The 19621-nt window shown below is 40.5% G+C and overlaps 1 protein-coding gene across 2 annotated transcripts in view; it reads left to right on the forward strand.

Moving 5' to 3' along the window:
- The window catches only part of spag9.L (sperm associated antigen 9 L homeolog), a 53155-nt gene that overhangs the window by 16058 nt on the left and 17476 nt on the right, over nt 1–19621 (forward strand). For both annotated transcript variants that reach the window (XM_041577135.1, XM_041577136.1), the window contains exons 4-13: nt 2281–2378; nt 6950–7097; nt 7892–8105; nt 9767–9875; nt 11490–11611; nt 16411–16468; nt 16857–17009; nt 18460–18511; nt 18636–18766; nt 19270–19326. In XM_041577135.1, the coding sequence (XP_041433069.1) occupies nt 2281–2378; nt 6950–7097; nt 7892–8105; nt 9767–9875; nt 11490–11611; nt 16411–16468; nt 16857–17009; nt 18460–18511; nt 18636–18766; nt 19270–19326 (1142 nt within the window). The remainder of the gene's footprint in view (nt 1–2280; nt 2379–6949; nt 7098–7891; nt 8106–9766; nt 9876–11489; nt 11612–16410; nt 16469–16856; nt 17010–18459; nt 18512–18635; nt 18767–19269; nt 19327–19621) is intronic.

Below are 19621 nucleotides of genomic sequence, written 5' to 3' on the forward strand. Positions count from 1 at the left end.
TGTTCCCCCGAATGGGTAGAACTGGTGCATTTGACTCAGAAACACTATTATGGTTTATATAAACAAGCTGCTGTGTAGCCATACTGCTGTGCATATTGATGTGCTTTGAGTATTTTAGTTCATTAGGCAAACGTATTAATGTATTTACATCCCCTTTAGCCTTTCTAACAATCACATGCTCGTCCACGGTGCTTACAACATTGGGCTCGCATCACATGCTCCTTAGCAATATTTCAGCAATATTTCACCCTGTCCATTGCTTGACAACTGCTCATGTGTTGCTCATATGTCAATTATACTGTTTAGAGCAATGCTCTCTCCACTTCCTTGTTTCACTTTTTTAATTAAAGGATCTTATTTTTCCAAAGTAAGGGCTCTTGAGCCCTGAGTTCCACCACAGGGGAACACAAGACGAAACACAACATATTCTTCATTATTGGCTTGTACTGACACGGGTGCATCCAAGTGCCAAACGGAGGTGGTGCAAGTACCAAAAACAGGTGGAATGCAACTTGATGGGTTCTACCTGCGTTTGGATGCACCTGTGTCTGTCCAGGCCGAAAAGGAAGAACAGGCTGTGTTTCGTTTTGTGCTCCTCTGCAGTGGAACTCAGGAAAATCGAATGCAGAAAAAAGTAGGGGCAAAACACTCGTAAAAGAGCAGCCAGATATTAATCGGGCAGGTCAATTTTCCATCTTTAGCTATAAAGGAGAACTAAACACCCCACAATGTTAAGTCCCCACTGGCCCCCATCCCTGCCTCCCCCCTGCATAGATTTACCCCAGAATTCTGTCCCTCTTGAAATAGGGACTTCACATGCAGAGTGAGCAGAGCGGAGCTCACGGGCGCCATATTCTTCTCTTCAGTAATCTTCGTGTCTCCTTCTTCCCCTTCTGCAATTTCCATCTCTTTTGGCGCATGTGCAGTTGTCGCAAACCGGAATATTGCGCCAACTGCACATGTGCCATTATTTCGCCCGTGAGCTCTGCTGTGCTCATTTTTCATGTGCGGGCACTATTTCAAGAGGGGACAAAATTCTGGGGTAAGTCTGTGCAGGGGGGAGGCAGGGAGGGCGGCAGTGGGGAATTAACATTGTGGGGGGTTTAGTTCTCCTTGAAAATTGACCTGGCCGAATGTGCAGAGGGGAGGCAGGAAGGGGGGTCAACAGAGGGAGGACTTGGGGGGGTAGTTCTCCTTTAATAATGTGTGATCTGACACCTCACAAATAATATTGGTGATCTTTCCTTTACAGTGGGCAAATTTGCACCTGGGTATTAACAAAAATGGCAAAAACGCCAGTTATTTTGTTTCCATAAAGCAGGGCAGAACTGTTGCTTACAATGGTATCAGATAGGATCTGTGTCACTGTGACAGAATGCTCTGTTATAAAGATAGCTAGAATCTCAGCTATAAAGCAGGACAGGACTGCTGCTTACAATGGGGATCGGATAGGATCTGTGCCACTGTGACAGAATGCTCTGTTATAAAGATAGCTAGAATCTCAGCCATAAAGCAGGACAGGACTGCTGCTTACAATGGGGATCAGTTAGGATCTGTGTCACTGTGACAGAATGCTCTGTTATAAAGATAGCTAGAATCTCAGCCATAAAGCAGGACAGGACTGTTGCTTACAATGGGGATCAGATTGGATCTGTGTCACTGTGACAATATGCTCTGTTATAAAGATAGCTAGAATCTCAGCCATAAAGCAGGACAGGACTGCTGCTTACAATGGGTGTCAGATAGGATCTGTGACTGTGACAGAATGCTCTGTTATAAAGATAGCTAGAATCTCAGCCATAAAGCAGGACAGGACTGCTGCTTACAATGGGGATCAGATAGGATCTGGGTCACTGTGACAGAATGCTCTGTTATAAAGATAGCTAGAATCTCAACCATAAAGCAGGGCAGATCTGCTGCTTACAATGGGTATCAGATAGGATCTGTGTCATTGTGACAGAATGTTCTGTTATAAAGATAGCTAGAATCTCAGCCATAAAGCAGGACAGGACTGCTGCTTACAATGGGGATCAGATAGGATCTGTGTCACTGTGACAGAATCTGTGTCACTGTGAATTCATGTTGGTGACAAATCTAATGAGAAACCATCCTGTTTGCTGTCTGTTTATTTCCTATGGTTTTATTTATGTGCCTGGTTTGGAGGGACTTGGTTCCCTGTAGCCTAGGTCAGTGCAGCCCCTTCTCAACCAAGTACTAGATTCTCACATTATTAATTATATGGCAAAAAGGTTAACTTCCCCTTTAATTTTTATTTCACAGATGATCCATAATTACATGGAACACTTGGAACGAACCAAACAGCATCAGCAGCTACTAGGTGGCGACCAATTGGAATCTACCTTGCACAGCAAAATTCGGTAAATTTTTTTTTTGTCTTTTCACATTTACATAGGAGCGAGGAAAAAAAAAAAAAAGATCTCTCCCACACTCTCTCTTTGTGCCACAGAGATAATGTAGCCTTTGTATTGAAATCCTCCAACAATCATCTGCTGATTCAATAAAAGGTTGATGAATGATTGGAATTTTGTAGGAGAAGAGATCTGTAATGTGCTGGAACTAAACACATTAAAGCAAGCAAACGTTACTCTGCAACTTCATTGTCTAATCCAGGCTGACTGGAAAAAAAATTACATTTTGTAAAAATGTATCTTAATGTAGTCTAAATGTAGCAGTTAATCAGTTTGTATTGATATTACATCTATTAGAATTGTCATGCTTGGTTGCCCACCTTCCATACACCTTTTTTGTTTTCAGATTGTTCCCGAGAAATAAAGACTTTTTTCAACTACTTTTCATTATTTCTTTTTTACAGTTTTTTGCAAAATTTAAAGTTGAATATTCGTGTCTCAGGTTTCTGAGTCTGACGGCTCAGTAATTCAGGTGCAGACTCTTAAGGGCTTTAGCACACGGGCAGATTCGGGGATATTTAGTCACCTGGCGACTAATCGCCTCTTCTTCGGGGGCAACAATCTCCCAGAAATGCCTTCTGTCTGTTAAAATGAAAAATCGTTTGCGGTAATGCACTCGCGCCGCTTCGCTTTCCGAAGTCGCCCGAAGTTGCCTCACAATGAAATTTGGGCGACTTTGGAAATCGAAGCGCTGCGAGTGCATTGCAACAGGCGATTTTTCATTTTAGCAGGAGGAAGGCAGTTCGGGGAGCCCCAAAGAAGAGCCGATTAGTCGCCAGGCGACTAAATCTCCCCGAATCTGCCCGTGTGCTAAAGCCCTAAATTGTTACAGTTTTGCAACATTTAGTTGATACATTTCTCAGCAGCATCTCTGGAGTATTAGCAACTATTGTATCAATTCTACCAATGCCTGTAATGAAACCCAGAGATTCTGCTCAGCAGGGACAAAGATAAGAAATGTATCAACTAAATGTATCAATTTAGAACAGTTTGGGGGGGTCGGTGACCCCCCCTTGTAAGAAGGTGAAAAATTACTCTTTACACTTCAATATTAGAAAAACGGTCATAAATAGATAATAGAAAGTAATTTGAAAAAGTCATTATTTCTGGTGATCGATCTGAGAACAACTAGTCGTTTGAAGGTGAGCAACCTCTTTAAACCTTTGTTTTAATTTTTGTTTAATTATTAATTGTATATTGTCAGAATGAACAAACTCCCAGCATCCTTCTGATGATGATGTGCTACAACTTCCAGCACCCTCTTGATAGGCTGGTGGGATGCTGTAAACTGTAGTTCAAACCATCCTGTTTTTTTTATTTATTTTTTTATTATATTATATACTATATATTTTGTATTTCTTTTTTAATTCAGTTTATTACTATATTATTATAATATATATATATATATATATATATATATATATATATATATATATATATATATATATATATATATAGAACTAAACAAATTAACCCAGCACTATCATTATACAACTTTAAGGAACAATTGGATTAAAGAGAACTTATCTGAATTTGGCAAAAAGAGACACTTTTGGTTACATGGTTTGTACAAAGTATGCATAAGCTGATGCGCCCCGCCAAGGCAGTGTCCATGCATCAGTCCTACCTAAGTGAAAAAGGGTATTTTCTTTGGGAGGAGAAAGACCATACCTGCTTCTCTCTTTATTTGCATGACCTCTTCCAAAGAAACATTCAGCTTTAAGTAATCTGTAGGACTGTGTTTAGAGGGGCGGGGGTTGGGAGAGCAAGCATTAAATATAATATACAAAAACAAAAAATGCAGTCCTACGCGTTTCGTATCAAAAGATACGTAATCATAGGCACATGTGCCTATGATTACGTATCTTTTGATACGAAACGCGTTAGGACGCTACTTTTAACATGAAGAAATAAAATTACTCTTTTACCTCAACTATCAAGGCTGCAGGAGTGCGTGCATTCTCTTGTCTAAACAGAAAAAGAACCGCACTCACAGGCCTTATATTGTGCAAAAAAATGGTGGTTTATTCCAAAGTTTCGAGCTCACTTCTTGAAGACGGCTCGAGTGTAGGAGCCGAAATGTCGGAATAAACCACCATTTTTTTGCACAATATACGGCTTGTGAGTGCGTTTTTTTTACTATTTGTTTATATGTATGGGACCTCTTATCCAGAATTCTCGGGACCTGGGGTTTTCTAGAAAAAGTATTTTTCTGCAATTTGGATCTTATTACCTAGTCTACTAAAAAATCATGTAAACATTAAATAAACCCAATAGGCTGTATTTGCTTCCAACAAAAATTAATTATATCTTAGTTTGGATCAAGTACAAACAGTTTTTGTAAAAAATATGGATTTTAAAGTCTATGGGATAAGGCCTTCCCATAATTCGGAGCTTACTGGATAACAGGTGTGATATATATTTAGTTTGAAATTATATATTTTTTTCCATTTGAAATTATGTATTTTTGTTTAATTTCAAACAGAAAAAAAAAATATATATAGAAAATATATAAAAAAATATCATGACATATTTGTCACTTGGCACCCAGGTCAAAGACTCTGTATGTGGAGTGCATCTATATAACTGTATAAAAAATGTGTGTATGTATATATTTTTTGTATCTTTTTTTAAAATATTTTCAGATTATTTATTATGGAGTATATGCTAAACACAGCCTGTGACACTTTTACATTTAATTTATTTGTAAAAAAAAACTAAAATAAATTTCCCAAGATGCACAGGGCCTCTTTAGAGAATGAGATGTATTTTGTTTCCCCTTTAACGCGGGGAAGCCAGTTGATTGTTAATGAAGGAGGGCTGGAGGTTTGCCAGGGAAAACGAGCAGGTCCCTGGTTATTTATTTATTTGGAGAGAATGAGCGGGGAGAGAGGAGGGTGATGTCATTGCTGTGAAGCTCCTGCAGTACTGGATGAAGCTGGAGCCCATGGAATTGTTATTGTGGCAGTGTCTGAATGACAGAGTCTCAGCCTTCCCGAGAGTCACCCTTGTTCGTCGCGTAGCTTTCCTTCTACCGGCGGCCCACCATGCCAGCGCAGCGTCATGAGTCCCAGATGCATGCTTCTGTTTGTGTTTGGCTTCGTTGGCGGGGCGGTGGTCATTAATTCGGCGATTTTAGTCTCCCTCTCCGTTTTGCTGCTCGTCCACTTTTCCTTCTCCAGTGGATTGCCAGCCCTGACGGAGAATCTGCCCAGGATTCTCAGGTACCCCAGCCTTGCTCAGCTCTGTCGCACTAGGGCATCACTGCTGTCTGTCTCCTTAATCTGTCTTTTCTTTAACTCCTCTCTCTCCACACATTTCAGACATTCTCCCTCCCAATGGTGCCTGACTCTCCTGATATTCAACCCCATGCCTGTGCCTGGGGCACTTATTTGTATTCTTGGTGCAGATTTGTGGTGTATTAAGTGTTGCATTATTGGGATATGTGAGTCAGTGAAACCAGAGGGGGGGCTTGTATTTAGGATGAGACTGTTTAGCGGCCCTCCTATGAAGTCATTGGTCAGCTCAGCTGGTTCTTAAATTAATCAAATTGTTTACACTTCTTTGTGCAATTAATGAGACAGGCGCCCCTTGTTATTTCTTATTCTTCATAAATAAGTGTATTCAGTGAGAGATAAAGAGGGAGGAATAGAGTGATTATTATAATCAATTTATATATTCCATGGGGCTGTACTGCAGTCACTAGAACTTATCAATGCAAAAAATGTATGATAAATATAATTTTTACTCATTTCCTAGTTTATTAGTTTATTTATATTACACACACAACACCATTGACCGTTCTCTCCCCCTCTATCTCTAGCTTTCTTGATCTGCTGTGGGCCAGTGAGATAACTGACACTTATTTTACAGTGTGGATCTTCTAGTTACACTACTGATCTATTTTTTTTCCCCCCTTATATTTTATATTTTAGCATCCATATTGTTTAAGCGTAGGCAAATCAATATGGATTTGTGTCCTGAATATGTCGTTCAGATTCCAGTTAGTTTTATTCCGTGTCCCTGATCATATTTTCTGTGTATACATATCAGTAATTTTCCCATACAATTGGGATGTACCTGTGACACACTGCAGCTGAATTAGTGAGTGTGCGTGCTGTGGCAAACAACTTTGTAATTAGCCGGGTTCCCTGTAAATCCCCATGGCCGAGACTCAGCAGATCTGCTACAGTTGGCACGGGCTGCTATGTACCGCCTACTGTTCAGGAGGAAGAAGATTCAGACGAATATGTAGCACAGTTGGGATTAAAAATGTGGCATCATTTATGGGTTTAAAACTTAAGACTTGAATATAGTTCAGTATTAAGACAGCTCTTTTGTTAAGGTTAAATTTGACTAAATCTGATGATTCCATGCAGTCCTACGTTATCAAAAATAATTACATTCTAAGCTTATATTTGTGCCTAGTCTGTGGTTCTTCTTGTGCAGAAGTACAAGATGGCTGCCAGCTGGGCAAAACTGGTATAGAGTCTATTAAATGCTGTTTTTATTCCGAACAGGAAAGATCGTCCAATCTCACTCGGAATCTTTCCACTGAACCCTGGCGACTCTTTGCTCTTACCTGATAGTCAGGGTGCTGAGACAACAGGGAACGGGCCATGGAAACACCCAGATCCAAACCAACCTCGCTGCAATACCAGTTTGAAGGTAAGACTGATACAGGTTTGGGAAGAACATATATAGTATATTAGTGTGGAGGGTGAACCTTGCCCCATCCACCTAATGATTGGATTATTGACTGTGGAGCTAAAGGAATAGGATCAGCCAGATCTGCTTGCAAAGATACTCTTGTTTGCTGATAGACAGTGACGTGTGGCTCTGTTCTTGGAACAAAAAAAAAAAAAAAGAATGTTATAAATTATAAAGTGGTCTCTTACCAGGGTAACCTCCAGTCCAAGGTTTGCCAATCATTTTTTGCATTATATAGAGAATTCAAACATAGGAAGAGACCATCTACTAGTAAAGCAGTAGACTGCAGTAGACTTTCAGGACATACATAAGCCTAACGCGTTTCGTGCCTGAAGTGGGCACTTGCTCATAGGCTGCCTATGAGTAAGTGCCCACTTCAGGACCAAAACGCATTTGGCTTATGTATTTCCTAATAATGTATTTTTATTTGTATAAATACTTCACCTGCTGCTTTACTTGTAGATGGTCTCTTCCTATGGTTGAATTCTCTATACTCTTGTTTGCTGACCTCAACGAACAAGTAGATGTGCTCATTTACGATCAGCTGTGGCTTCAATCAATCAGCAGGTTCATCTTGTCCTTGCCTGAAACAATTGTCTAACCTGTCCTATGTATATGTTATGTATAGGCCAAAAACCTTCAACTTTGTTTGGAGGAGCCAATTCGTCAGTGTATATTGGTCCATGTATGGCCAGCTTTACTATACCATCTTATACACTTGCAACATATTTCCATTTCCCACCCCCCTCCAGGATGAAATCTTAAATATCGGCCAAGCAGGTGCCAAAACTGGTGGTGCAGACACTGACAATATGGTGCACTCTTCCTCAAAGCCACACAAGGACGACATAAGTATGAAGTCCAAGTCGCATAAAGATGATGTCTTAAAGGCAAACCTGGCCAACAACAATGTCCAGAACAACAACAAGGGTGATGGTGCTCCGGAAGCCACAGCGCCAACCACTGGTAGGTGGCTTTGTACAACTGTGGTTGCTTTCTTCGATGAGTTTTATTTCCTTCTTTCTGTTTTTCTTTTCTTTTTTTCTTTTTTTTTTACCTTTTTATCCTGAATTTTGAACACATATCTGGTTGCAAGGGATACTGATGCCCTATATATTTTTTTTAAAAGTTTTATTGTTTTAAACACTTAAAACAAGACCTAACCGCACATCTCGTATGCATTACATGAAATCAGAGATGAATTACCAGTCGACATACAGTAGAGTATTGTAACAGTAAGAACCCTGTATTGGGATCAATTGGACACTCGTAGAAGTATTCTTTATGAACTATTTTTGAGCCACCATTTGCTCCAAGCTAAATTGTGATGTTGCTAAATTGTCTTATGTAGGGGTACACCTAGGTAGTGATGCCCTATATTTTTAGATAAAAAATGTATGGAGCTGGTAAAAAATGGGGGGCCTGGTCCTAGAACATTAATAATGAAAAGTTAATTTTACGATTGATCCAATGTTATTAAACATGTAGGAGGTTCCATCCGTTGTTTAGAGTGCCATGTGCTTCTTTCTTCAGTCAAGGTCAGGAGCTGCCATTGTGATCCCTAACATTCCAGCCTTGGAAACTGTTGTAAGGGTTAAACCCAATGTATTTAGCAACATTATGTCATGCCCAGAGCCATTATCTGAGATGATGCTGTAAGGAATATAAAGAGCTATTGATTGGCTCTGCGTCTAATGTAACTTATATCCCAAGGGCATACGCTTTGTGGCTAAATGCAGACAAAGAGATTCCTGTGCAAGGATTACTGTCTGCGCTGACCCTGTGCTTTCTCTGCCTATTGTTTTAAAGTTGTAAAAGATCTTTGTTGTTGGACTACAACTCACAGCTCCCCCCGATGTAGCTATCTTGCTCTATTATTGCTTGGAGACAGCTCGCAAGCATTATTACATTTTAGTGTATGAGCATTAGCTCAATGAAAGCTCTGTTGAGGTTTATGGTTTATATTTGTTTCACCTTGACAGAGATATCTGCATGGCTGCTCCAAGTAACAATAAGTAGATATATACCCATATCCACATAGCTTCTTCACAACTCCCAGCATCCTACTGTCATCCTGTACCAGGAGGGTTTGCTTGCACCCAACAGGGTGAATATAATAGTGTCTAATAATTGGATCTAGGGGCTGTACCTCTTCTGCACCAGCTATAACCACACTGTAGAGCAGGGATCCCCAACCTTATTTACCCGTGAGCCACATTCAAATGTAAAATAAGTTGTAAAATAAGTTGGAGAGCAACACAAAAAACTCCTGAGAGTTACAGTTATGGGCTGTGATTGGCTATTTGGTAAATCCTATGTGGACTTGCAGCCTACAAGAGGCTCTGATTGGCAGTACACCTGTTTTTTATGCAACCAAAACTTGCCTGCAAACCCAAAATTCAAAAATAAGCACCTGCTTTGGTGCCACTATGAGCAACATCCAAGGGGTAAGCTCACGAGCTACTGGTTGGGGATCACTGCTTTTGAGGAATAGAGTTGTTGTACTTCTCAGCAAAAGCGCTTAATGATCAGGCATGTTCTTTTTGAGATACTTTTAATTCAAGTTAAATAAGTGTACATTTCCTATTTAAATAATGTCACATGATCAACAAGTTTTTTTTCTGTAGTTTCTGAAGGTACCAATGACAACAAGGAAAAATCAGAGGTTCAGTCAATCATTGAGTCGACCCCTGAGCTGGATATGGACAGAGACCCCAAAGGATATCAGTTAACTAGGTAGGTTATTGAGTTGCACTGTTTTTGGTTTTCTATTCTTGTTACCACCCCAAGTAATTTTAAATTAAAATTAAACTTTTTTTTTTACATCTATCATAATATTGCCTTTGAAAGCAACTTATAACTTTTGCCATAAAGTATTTGCACAATGCTTTTACATTACCTGTCTGATGCCCCATGTTCCTGTATGAGGGGGCAGCCATATTTGTGCAGCAGGAGTCCGTTAGCATTAGAATCTGCTGAAATGGGACAGTCAGGTTGGCAAAACAGTCAGGTTTATGAATGTTAGGGCACCCACCCCTCCAAGCAGGGCAGCCATCAGGGGGGGACAGGGGGGAGAGTTGTAGGGGGCCCCAAGGGTAAGGGGGGCCTGGCCATGCCGCACTTCCTTGATTAGCCAGGCCCCCCTGCTTTCTGAAAGCTGTCGACTTCGGGAAGGCAATGCGGGAGCATAAGGGCAGGTATCTTCTGTCCATTACTTCCCCTTATTGGTCACTGAGTTTAAGTCCCGGGATTGGATAGCTGAGGTTTGAACTTCTCCTCCAGCTCATCCAATCACCATGCAACTTTACGAGGACTTGAAATTCTGTGACCAATAAGGGAAGAAAATGCTGTCACTGGAAGAAGATGCAGCCACCTGTGCTCCCATCCTCCCTTCTGTAGTTGGCAATTCACTGACAGCAGGTGGGCCACCCTAATGAAGTAAGTGTAACATGGCAGGGCCCCCCTAAAGGAAATCCATTGTGGTCCCTGTTGTGTGGTGGGGCCCTGGGCACCAAATTTTTTTTAAACTTCTGGGGGGCAAGTTTTTTTACATGGACATTTAAGGGGTGCCCTGGCCACCAATTTTCCTATAACGTGTGTGTGTGGGGTGCTGGCCACCAATTGTTTTCCCCATGTGGTGTCCACGAATATTTTTTAATGGGGACCCTGACCACAAATGTTTTTTTTCAATGGGAGGGCCCCGACCACCAATATTTTTTCATTGACATGAGGGAACCATAGCCATCAATGTTTTTTTTTTGGTTTTTTTTTTAGTGTGTGGTGGGGGGTAGACCTGTGGGGTGGGGAGGGCGGACCTGTAGGTGGGGCTTGTGGTGGGCGCAGCCCAGGGGGCACAGGATATTTTTTCGTATGGGGCCCTGCGATTTCTGATGGCGGCCCTGCCTCCAAGGATTGTAATGACTTACCTGATACCCTGGGTCAGTGCTCCTGTTAGCAGAAAACTGTACCAGCCCAGGGTGTGAGCAAGCAATCCTTTCCCTCTCTACTTCTTTCTTCAAATCCAGTGGCCAACACATGTACAGTAGAGCAAAAAAGCTGTTTTTTTTTTTTTTTTGTTAAAGCCCAGCTTTAACTCTACTGCACATTCATGACCGGTGCTGTTTTCTAGTAACAGGGCACTGGCCCAGGGTATCGGGGAAGTCATTATAATCCTTGGGGGGGGGGGTTATTTGGCATCCCCCATCGATTGGAGCTTTCATTCTCCTTTAAAATGTTGTGGGTGGATCTTAAAATCACAATGAATCATGGGAGAAAGCACATTCTTATCATCGTACAATAGGACTGTATTTGGACTAGGCCCAGGGACTAATTGTTCCTCCTTTCCCCCAGCACCCCAACAAAAGGCATAGAAAATAAAGCATTTGACCGCAACACGGAATCGTTATTCGAGGAGCTGTCGTCTGCCGGGACTGACCTCATCGCCGACGTTGATGAAGGAGCAGACTTGCTAGGTATAAATTCAATTCATTAGCCTTTATTTGTGCAGTGCGTATGGGATAGAATACGAATAAAATGCAAAATAATGCATGGATTGCAATAACTCTGCTGTAGTCATCAGAATTTCATCCCATTTCCCATAAAAATACTTTTTATGGGAAATCCAACCGATAATTTATATGCTAATAATTGACTTATTTAAAAGTGTATCAAATTGCCATATACATATCGGTAAATAATGCCGATTAATAATGCCATTTTACATCCAATACCTTGAACCGCCATTTTGTGATGTTTAGTGTGCTCACTCACTGATCACCTGACAGGAAATAATGCAGCTTTAGGAAGTAAAGGACACACCTCTGTCCATTTATTGGCTGATGGAGCTTGTATGATTGCCTTTGGTTTGTGTGTGAGCACAAGCCTGAGAGAGAGTACTTAAAAATGGCAGTTTGTCATTATTCTTATCAGTACATAAAATAAGTTTCTGCTAGGCTACATGTTTCCTTTGTTCCTTTGATTTCCATTATTCCTTTCTGATTTTAGCAGCTAACTCTCCTCTGTTGAAGCCTGTAGGAAGTGCGAGGGTGTTCATATTTCATTGGTGAATCTCATGATAGGACAGATGAAAGGCAAATGCTTAAAGGCAATATTTGGTTCAGCTGAAGTCTGTTCACGCTCTCGAACTTTAGGCTGATTGTTCAACTACAAAGACTTCTAAAAGTAGATGGGGAACATAAAGTTTGGCGTTATTTTTATGAGACTAAAATAGTCAGTACACAGGACTGTACAAGCTGGGTGGTGTTCATCTTAAAGGAAACTCTATGTTGTGAAAAATAACTTTGTCATCAAATCAAGGGTTGAATTGGGAGGTGATTTGGTGAGTAGGGAAGGGAGATTAAGATATGAGGCTGGTCAGGGGCAGATGGCCTAGTTATTACCTTTTTTTTATTTATTTTTTTAGTATAAAAGGTTTTATTAATTTATTGCACCCAAAAACAATTGGGTCAGAGATACATTGGTTGTATAGATAATATCTCAATTCTTCATAGGGGTTACCAAAACAACCTGATCAGCCCTCAAAATTTTAGGGTAAATAATAAGGTATACATAAAAAGAAAGAAAGGAAAGGGATGATATTTGAGCACCAGTCCGATATAGTGAAAAAACGTTTGATTTGTTCGTGCCTCAAGCTAGGCGACGGTTTTGAGCTTAACCAGCCCTAATTCTAAGCAACTTTTCATATACATTTATTAAACAATGTCAATGCTTTTAAGATTATTTGGAAAAACAATTGCTATTGAAAGCAGCAATTGCTTAGGTCCTGGTTATTACTTTTTAAGCAATATTGCATAGGTCTTTCCCGGCAAAGACAGGTCTATTCATCAGTTAGCTTGTTTTATATTGCATCAACAGTCTGATCCACCAGGGCAGAGAATAGACAGGTTGCACAAATTATATCAAAAAGATATATGTCCCAAGGCTTTTTTTTTTGTAGTAAAAATAAATTCTTTATTAATAATCACATTAATTTTTCGGTACATACTGACCCCACATGGCCCACCTTATGCGTTTCATACTCTCCGGCACTTAGTCATAGGTGTCACACCTATGACTAAGTGCCGGAGGGTACAAAACGTGTTATATGAAGCAGTATTTTAAGCATGGGCTGTTTAAAGGGATACTGTTATGGGAAAACATGTTTTTTTCAAAACACATCAGTTAATAGTGCTGCTCCAGCAAACTTCTGCACTGAAATCCATTTTTCAAAAGAGAAAACGGATTTTGTTATATTTAATTTTGAAATCTGACATGGGGCTAGACATATTGTCAGTTTCCCAGCCGCCCCAGTCATGTGACTTGTGCTTTGATAAACTTCAATCACTCTTTACTGCTGTACTGCAAGTTGGAGTGATATCACCCCTTCCCCCCCCCCTCAGAACAATGGGAAAGTAACCAGATAGCAGCTCTCTAACACAAGATAACAGCTCCCTGGAAGATCTATGAACAGTAAAAGCCATGTCCCTCTGAGACTGATTCAGTTACATTAAGTAGGAGAAATAGCCTGCCAGAAAGTAATTCCATCCTAAAGTGCAGGCACAAGTCACATGACTGGGAAAGCTGAGAAATTGACAAAATGTCTAGCCCCATGTCAGATTTCAAAATTGAATATAAAAAAAGTCTGCTCTTTTGAGAAATGGATTTCTGTGCAGAAGTCTGCTGCACTATTAACTGATGTGTTTTGGAAAAAACATGTTTTTCCATGACAGTATCCCTTTAAAGGAACAGTAACACCAAAAAATGAAAGTGTTTTAAAGTAATGAAAATAGCATGTACTGTTGCCCTGCACTGGTAAAACTGATCTGTTTGCTTCAGAAACACTACTATAGTTCATATAAACAAGCTGCTGTGGAGCAATGGCGGAAATTGAAAAATGGCTATATGGCACAGGTTAACTAATGGATAACAGATAACACCATTAGACAGACAGAGCTTATTTGCTATCTGTGTAACTTGAGCCTTTTCTCCTTTGAATGGCTGCCCCCATTGCTACACAGCAGCTTATTTATATACTGTAAACAATAGTAGTGTTTCTTAAGCAAACACAGCAGTTTTACCAGTGCAGGGCAACACTGCATTATATTTTCATTACTTAATTAAATACTTTTATTTTTTGACGTTACTGTTCCTTTAATGCGATATATTTTATCCTTTGATCCAGTTGTTTGTTCAGATAATCCATTGCATGTACCTGCTTCAGTGACATAATGCAGTCAACTTGATTGCCCTTTATAGTGATGCGCCAAAGCAGGCAAGCAGAAAGTCACTTTGAAATATGTCTACAAATCCGTGGGCTCCTCTCACACCTTGACCTGGTCTCCCTAGGGTTCCACGTGTTCCACTCTTTGTATGGTATGTCTGTCACAAGTGCACTGGGACACTGAACGAGCACTAATAATAATCTGGAAGTATAATCGTGTTCTCTACATATAGCTCAGTGTTAAAGTCTATTGAATTCATAAAAGGAAATCGCAGTAGTCCCACGACAACCAGGAAATGGATTCCCCATACAAACATATAAAATGACACCATATTGCACTTGGGTTGCAGGCAAAAGTAAATAATTATAATACTTATAAAAATATGGCCAGACGCTGACAGAAGGGCATTTATGTGGGTGATGCTACCATCAATGTGGATTAAGCATTGTCTGTTAGTTGCAAGGACTAGCACACACATAGGAGACAATACACATCTGGTTGGTTGTGCATCCAGTCTGGCCAGAAAAAAAACAAACAAAGAACCTTTGTGCAGCCATATTGTCTGGTTCATGATCACATGTTCCTTCCACTCTCATTTCCTTCCCACAGTTCCGGGGGATGTGTGCATTGTTCTGCTTGGGGATGGGGCCAAGGATTCATAAACATGAAGCCATTTTCTACTTTAAGAAACATTGGCACATAAAAATTTCATGGAATGTGAAGCTCTGTGGATCTAGACAGAGAGAATTGTCCAGAGTGGACATGGCTGAGAATGCGGAGAGATGACGTTTTCTCTGGGGTCCCCAACCATGAGCCACATTTATGGTAGTGGCAGTGCCCAGCGACAAATCGTCTCTACTTTGGGCGACTAATCTCCCAGAAATGCCTTTCCACCTGCAAGAATACAAATCGCTGGTGGGGTGGCATATGAATCACTTCGGATTTCTAAAGTTTCCTCATGAGGCATTTTCGGGCGACTTCGCAAATGTATGCCATCCTGCCGGCATTTCATATTCTTGCTAGCAGGGAGGCATTTGGGGAGATTAGTTGCTGGGCGACTAATCTTCCTGTCTGCCACTACCCTTAATTGTAAAAAGAGTTGGGGAGCAACAAAAACATGAATTTTGGTAGCAGCTATGTGGCCTGGCAGGCTAAATGAGCCTCTGCTTGGCAGGGTGACTGGTTTTATGCAACTAAAACTTGCCTGCAAATCAACAATTCAAAAATAAGCACCTGCTTTGAGGCTCCTGAGAGCAACATCTAAGGGGTTGGTGAGCAACATGTTGCACAGGAGCCACTGGTTGGGGATCACTGACAGATATCAGTTCTTTTCATGTTTATAATTCCTTTCAGGGTCAGATCAGGTTTTATCTTAAATATCAGTTTTCCGAATAGGAAAATAAAGGTTACCTCTTGCAGCTGTTCCCCTCCCAAATATTGGAAAACGGCTTGAATGGAAAAACGGGAAGAGGGAGGGGCAGTTGATCCCTGTGACCTGTTCCACTAGCACACCTGTGGCCCTGCTTAACAAAATGGCCTTTCTCTAGGTCTTGCTCAGCACCTGACCAATGATGGGTTTCATTTGATGCTACTGATGGCACAGAACTACAACTCCCACAATTCTTTCTAAATTTGTAGTCCGTCCAGATCAGGGGCTGGGGTCACTTGGAGTAAGAAAGAGGCTTGTACTATAGAGTATTATTTGCAAGTGCAGTTGTGGCAACTGCCAGGGTTGAATTGTGTTCACAGCATCAGCTGCAAGGGGTAAATAATGCACCCTCATGCCAATCGCTGACAAATCCACTTTGAACCTGAACACATATATTTGTATACCATTGCCTTTTTCACTAGTGCATAGTCTGGGATTATTTGTCACTTGTTAATAATTTACTTTTTCACCCTTGCTTGGGTTTACCTTGTTACCTATTTTGTTTAGGATGTTTATAGGTCAGTCTAAAATGTGTGTGTGTATATATATATATATATATATATATATATATATATATATATATATATATATATATATATATATATAATGTTTCTGTTTACAGGCATGGGCCGTGAAGTGGAAAACCTTATCTTAGAAAACACCCAGCTTCTAGAGACAAAGTATGTCGTTCTTATACTCCCTCTTACTGTGCCATACTCTATTTACACATGTGAGCAGGAGGTGCCATATTGTTTCCCTTAGACAGTACAGTATGAGGGTATAGCTTATTGTGTGCCCAGAACATTCCTTCTCTGTATATTTGTATTTATACATATGGGTAGGAGGTGCCATATTGTTTCCCTTAGACAGTACAGTATGAGGGTATAGCTTATTGTGTGCCCAGAACATTCCTTCTCTGTATATTTGTATTTATACATATGGGTGAGAGGTGCATATTGTTTCCCTTAGACAGTACAGTATGAGGGTATAGCTTGTTGTGTGTTGTCTCTACTTAATTTTTTTTTTTGTGTGAGTTATATTAAGATTTTTTTCTGATAACCCTTGCAGAAATGCCCTAAACGTTGTCAAAAATGACTTGATAGCCAGAGTGGATGAGCTGGTGTGCGAGAGGGATGTTCTGCAAGGGGAACTAGCAGCTGTGAAGCTGGCCAAACAGAAGGTGGAGGAGAAGAACAAGGAACTGGAAGAGGAGCTGAGGAAGTACGAGGCGTTATTACCCTTTCTGCAGTGGATATTCCGTGCATGAAGGAGATGCATAGGCAGCGCATTCCAGGGCCCCTGGCTCCTTTAAATATGCTAGAATTAGGGATGCACCGAATCCAGGATTCGGTTCGGGATTTGACCTTTTTCAGCAGGATTTGGATTCGGCCAAATCCTTCTGCCCGGCCGAACCTAATCCTAATTTGCATATGTAAATTAGGGCCGGTGAGGGAAATCGCATGACTTGTTGTCACAAAACCAGGAAGTAAAAAATGTTTTTCCCATCCCTAATTTGCATATGCAAATTCGGATTCAGTATTCGGCCGAATGTCTCGCGAAGGATTCGGCCGCATCCAAAATAGTGGATTCGGTGCATCCCTAGCTAGAATGACTAATTAATATAAATAGGGATATAATACATTTTTAAAAAACAAGTAGAGTTTGTGCCTAATCTTTTGTGGACTTTTGAGAATTTTAAAATCAGAATACATCTAAATGATCTGATTTTAAACCAAAGTATCTGTTTTATTTCCTTCTCATTCAGTTTTTTTCACTCTTCTAGTTAAGTCCACCCGAGGTATCTCCAGGCAGCAATGCAATTAAATTAAAAAAGCCTTTCACATAATGGCCATTTAATCCTGCCATGTGTTTGTATTTAGAATCCCCACCGTAAAGCCATACAGCACTGCTGTGTTTTATAGAAAGCAATTAGAGGCAGTCATTCTCTTGCTATTACTAATGTATATTACGTATGCTATTACCATAATGACAAGGGACAGTGGAGAATGGAGGGCAATAAGCAGAAAAGATCTTCTTTTTTATTTACAGCATAAATGTAATTATAGCATGTCCCTTGCTCGTGGAAGTATGGCAGCAGATCCCTGGCACAAGGCACACTTATTCATGCTTTCATAAAAAATAATGTTTCTATTAATCCAGCTCCGGATTTTTAAATGAAAAAAAAAAAATAGAAATAGCCTGAAGGAAACAAACAATGAAGTTTCTCAAAATAAGTACTGTATTGTTTTCAATTGGGGGATGGGAGGGGGATATCTCAGGATACACTTAAAGGGACACTGTCATGCAATGTATAAAAATGGTGGTCCACTTCACGGAGAAGCAGAGTCTGGTATAATTATAGGGACTGCATATGCCTCCCCCTGGCTTTCTACAGACCCTCCCCCTGCTATGGAGGGTCTGTAGAACCAGTGGAGGAAAGGTAGAGCAGGGCATTATGGAAGAATACAGGAGTTTGGAGACTTTAGTCAGTTACTATTTCAAAAAAGATCTGAGGACCTCCAATAATAAAGAAGCAATTAATTAAAAAAATTAGAAAATGTATTAGGACATGAAGACCTAACGCGTTTCGTGCCTATTGGGGGCACTCACTCATAGACTTTAGTCAGTTATCTTGTGTTTTTTGATTTCGTACGTTTGTATTCTTTTAAAGAGCCAGAGCGGAAGTGGAAGAAGCTCAACAGAAGGGAAAAGATGAAGAAGATGTAAGTGCTTGTCTTGGTTTCGCTTTTTTATGTCCCATTGTTCTATTACATTGAATTGGCTATTATTTTATCAATGTGATCACCCCCCATAAACGTCATCCCCCATCTACTTTCTGCAATACAGAGTGACGTCCCTACGGCACAGAGGAAGAGGTTCACCCGCGTTGAGATGGCCCGGGTGCTGATGGAGAGAAACCAGTATAAAGAGAGGCTGATGGAGCTGCAGGAGGCCGTTCGATGGACTGAAATGATTAGGTATAGAAGTGAATGTGTGTATTTTGCTTAGGGTCAGACTGACTTATCAAAGTACTTGAGGGTCTCCAGGTGGGCTCAGGTCCTAGTACACCCCTGCTCAAGACATTTTCTTACTGCCACTGTAGGCAGTTTCTGGTAGTGGCCCGAGGGTGCCAGATTATATGGCGGACCCTATGAGACCCGGTGTGACCATGATTTCACTAGGCCTCAACATCCTCGGAAAAGGGCAAGCTAAATTATAGCAAATCAAAATATTGGCCCAGATTAATTAAGGTCCTCACCAAGTAATATGAGCACCAGAATGTTCAGTGGATTGGGGGTTATTATTCCAAAGACTGTAATCTTTACTGCTCGTTAGTGACTCTGGACCCTTTATATAACAGCATTATTTTTCATTTAGATACCATGTTTAAAAAAATGTGTGTGTGATTATATTGGATAATTTTGAAATTGAAGACATTGTCTATTTTACTAACCATTCTGGGTTTTACTTAAAAATGCAGAGCCTCTCGAGAGAATCCAGCCATTCAAGAAAAGAAGAGATCAAGCCTTTGGCAGTTGTAAGTATGTGCGCTGATATTGTCCATTACTCTTGTTAGGACCAGGAGTCTTTTTTAACAGTCTGGATCTTATTCTGTGGTGTTGGCATATTTGGGGCTTGAGGTTGTTGTGAAAGCTCAGAACCATGTAAAAAGTGCAAACAATATGACTTCCCCAGGATTCAGAAAGAGAATTACGTTTATTTAAGTATATCCTGTATGTTTTTTCAGTAGATCAGTAAAGGGTTGCTGTATACGCTTGGCAGGCTCACTTAGACTTCATATAAATTACCTGTTTCATGCACTGATCGCTGCT

This window comes from Xenopus laevis, chromosome 9_10L (genome assembly GCF_017654675.1).
Source record: "Xenopus laevis strain J_2021 chromosome 9_10L, Xenopus_laevis_v10.1, whole genome shotgun sequence".
NCBI classification, from domain to species: Eukaryota; Metazoa; Chordata; class Amphibia; order Anura; family Pipidae; genus Xenopus; species Xenopus laevis.